This window comes from Plectropomus leopardus, unplaced genomic scaffold (assembly GCF_008729295.1).
Source record: "Plectropomus leopardus isolate mb unplaced genomic scaffold, YSFRI_Pleo_2.0 unplaced_scaffold22710, whole genome shotgun sequence".
NCBI classification, from domain to species: Eukaryota; Metazoa; Chordata; class Actinopteri; order Perciformes; family Serranidae; genus Plectropomus; species Plectropomus leopardus.
In genome coordinates, this window is record NW_024624616.1 from 1 (window position 1) to 2380 (window position 2380).

At 40.8% G+C, this 2380-nt stretch overlaps 1 protein-coding gene across 1 annotated transcript; it reads left to right on the forward strand.

The window, feature by feature from the left end:
- Positions 1-134: 134 nt before the first annotated feature.
- Positions 135-2370, forward strand: LOC121966006 (gametogenetin-binding protein 2-like; the record flags this gene model as incomplete). Its single annotated transcript, XM_042516110.1, has 5 exons — positions 135-309; positions 401-589; positions 683-803; positions 2002-2127; positions 2212-2370. Coding segments are annotated over 5 exons (770 nt in total), but the record flags the coding sequence as incomplete, so codon positions are not given.
- Positions 2371-2380: the final 10 nt, after the last annotated feature.

Here is a 2380-nt window from a genome sequence, read left to right on the forward strand (position 1 = left end):
TCCTTGAAATGTTCTTAAATCCTTGAAATGTCTTGAAACCTGAGAAAAGTCCTAAAATCCCAGAAACGTCCTAAAATCCCACCGTGTTCCTTTCGGTCTGTTTCTACATTCGGTTTCTGTTTCTGTTTCTGAAGACGCAGAGAGCGACACGCGAAGACCATCGACATCGCACAAGAGGAGGTCCTGACCTGTCTGGGTATCCACCTGTACGAGCGGCTGCACAGGATCTGGCAGAAGCTGCGAGCGGAGGAGCAGACCTGGCAGATATTGTTCCATTTGGGAGTCGATGCATTACGCAAAAGTTTCGAGGTACGCGGCCTCTGAGCCGGCGCGTGTACGACATAATATGATAAAAGCATCGATGGCTGTGTGATAATTGATTTCTTGCCGTGCCCCTCAGATGGCGGTGGAGAAGATGCAGGGGATCAGTCGGCTGGAGCAGTTTGTGGAGGAGCTGTCGGAGGAGGAGAGGGCCAAAGAGCTGAAGCAGGAGAAAAAGAGGCAAAAGAGGAAAAATCGTCGCAAAAACAAGTGCGGCTTTGACGCGTGTGAGCAGGAGGGAGAGGACAAGGAGAAGAGTCTGGACGAGGTAGTCCTCTGCAGACAGCGACACAGTCTTGTCTTCGTGTGCAGCTACACTTTCTGTTCGCCTAAATTTATTTGAGTCCGTTTGCTGCTGCAGGGTCCTCTGGAGTCCTGTCAGGTGTGCGGTAGCCATGACGACGAGGAGGAGGCCGGATGTGATCAGAGCGTCGCCGGCAACGGAAGCACTTCCTGTAGCTGCCCAGACAACAACAAGCAGGGTACACACGCACACAGGCCGTCAGCAGGCGGGTTTCCAGCACAGATTTCTGCAAAACTTAACCCTTTGAAATCTGAGCAAACTGCCTTCATTTTGAAACAAAAAAAACATGGTATGGAGACAAGCACCTTTACAAGAAATGGCTAAAAAAATATCAAGAATGTTTAAAAAGTTACAAGAAAATTACTGGAAAATAGTAAAAAATTAAAAAAGAAAAAGAAAGAAAGAAAAGAAATTAACCTCAAGAAGAAGAGGAAAAATCTTTTTTTTTCTGTTGCGTAATTGTAAAAAATATAAATAATAGAATTATAAAATACTTTTCTGGGCATTTTTTTCTTCTGTTTTTAGATAGTTTGTAATAATCCACCCCAGCTAATTTTCAGGTCAGTTTTTGTGGCACTTTTTACTATTTTTTTAGCTGTTTGTGTGACATTTCTTACCTCATTATGTTTTTCCCATTTTTTTGGGTTTCAGGAGTTTGAATGATTGTGAAAGTTGTCTGAATTAGACACGAGAAGACTGATGTCTGTGAAGGCGTTTAAAGGTTTAGCAATATTTTTGAAATGCTGATAAAACACCGTTTTCTGCAGTTGGTGGTGCAAACATTTAAAAATACAATAAACAGGCACATAAGACAGCATAGCAGCACACAACCACACTTAAATAAAAGCAATCCCGATCCATAAAAATATTAACATTAATATTAATAAAACACACAAACAAAATCAAAAACAGTTCTCATTAAAATCAGGAACTGAGGAAACACCAGAGGCAGAATAAAACCTATAAATAGAAAGATTTAATAAAAGAAGACATTTCTAAAATAGTACATAAATGAATAGATAAAGAAATAAAATGTTACGGTAGTTATAACATAAAATAAATAGATAAATAAATAAAGTGTAAAAATTGATTTAAAAAAATCACTAAAATACTGTAAATAAGAGGTAAATGAAAGTATAGTAGCACAAAGTAAAATAATAAATAAACATGTTAAAAATGATAAAATAATGTAGAGAGTGGTTAAACTGTGAAACAGAATATATAAATAGATAAATTCAGTTAAAAGCCAAACTTACATTTAATTAAAAACTAAACTAAAAAGGTTGATGTGTTGAGTTTATTTTATAAATATTAACTCGTACTTAAATGCTGTTTACTTCAACCCATTAAACGTGATTTTCCACATTTTTCTCCAGATCTGTCCCCTCACAGCACCAGCAGCGACTGCGGCTACTCCTCCAGCATGGACGGCAGCGAGACGGGATCACGAGAAGGTTCGGATATTTTCTGCTCCGAGGGATTGTGCAACCACGACGACGCAGGTTTGAGCGGCTCTGAAACGCTTCCCGTTAGACGTCCTCAGAGTCCTCTAAACAGAAGTCTCACGGTGTGTCTTCGTCCCGCAGGAGACGACTCTAACGCCCATCTCTGCTCCGAGGACAAGGAGGAGGACGGCGTGGACAGCTGCGTGGACTGCTGGCCTCACTCTGTGCAAAACACTCAGTGCAAAAGTAAAAAGAAGAAAAGGAAGGGGAAAGGTTTATGCAGCGATCAGGTGAGAGGACGCGCCGACGC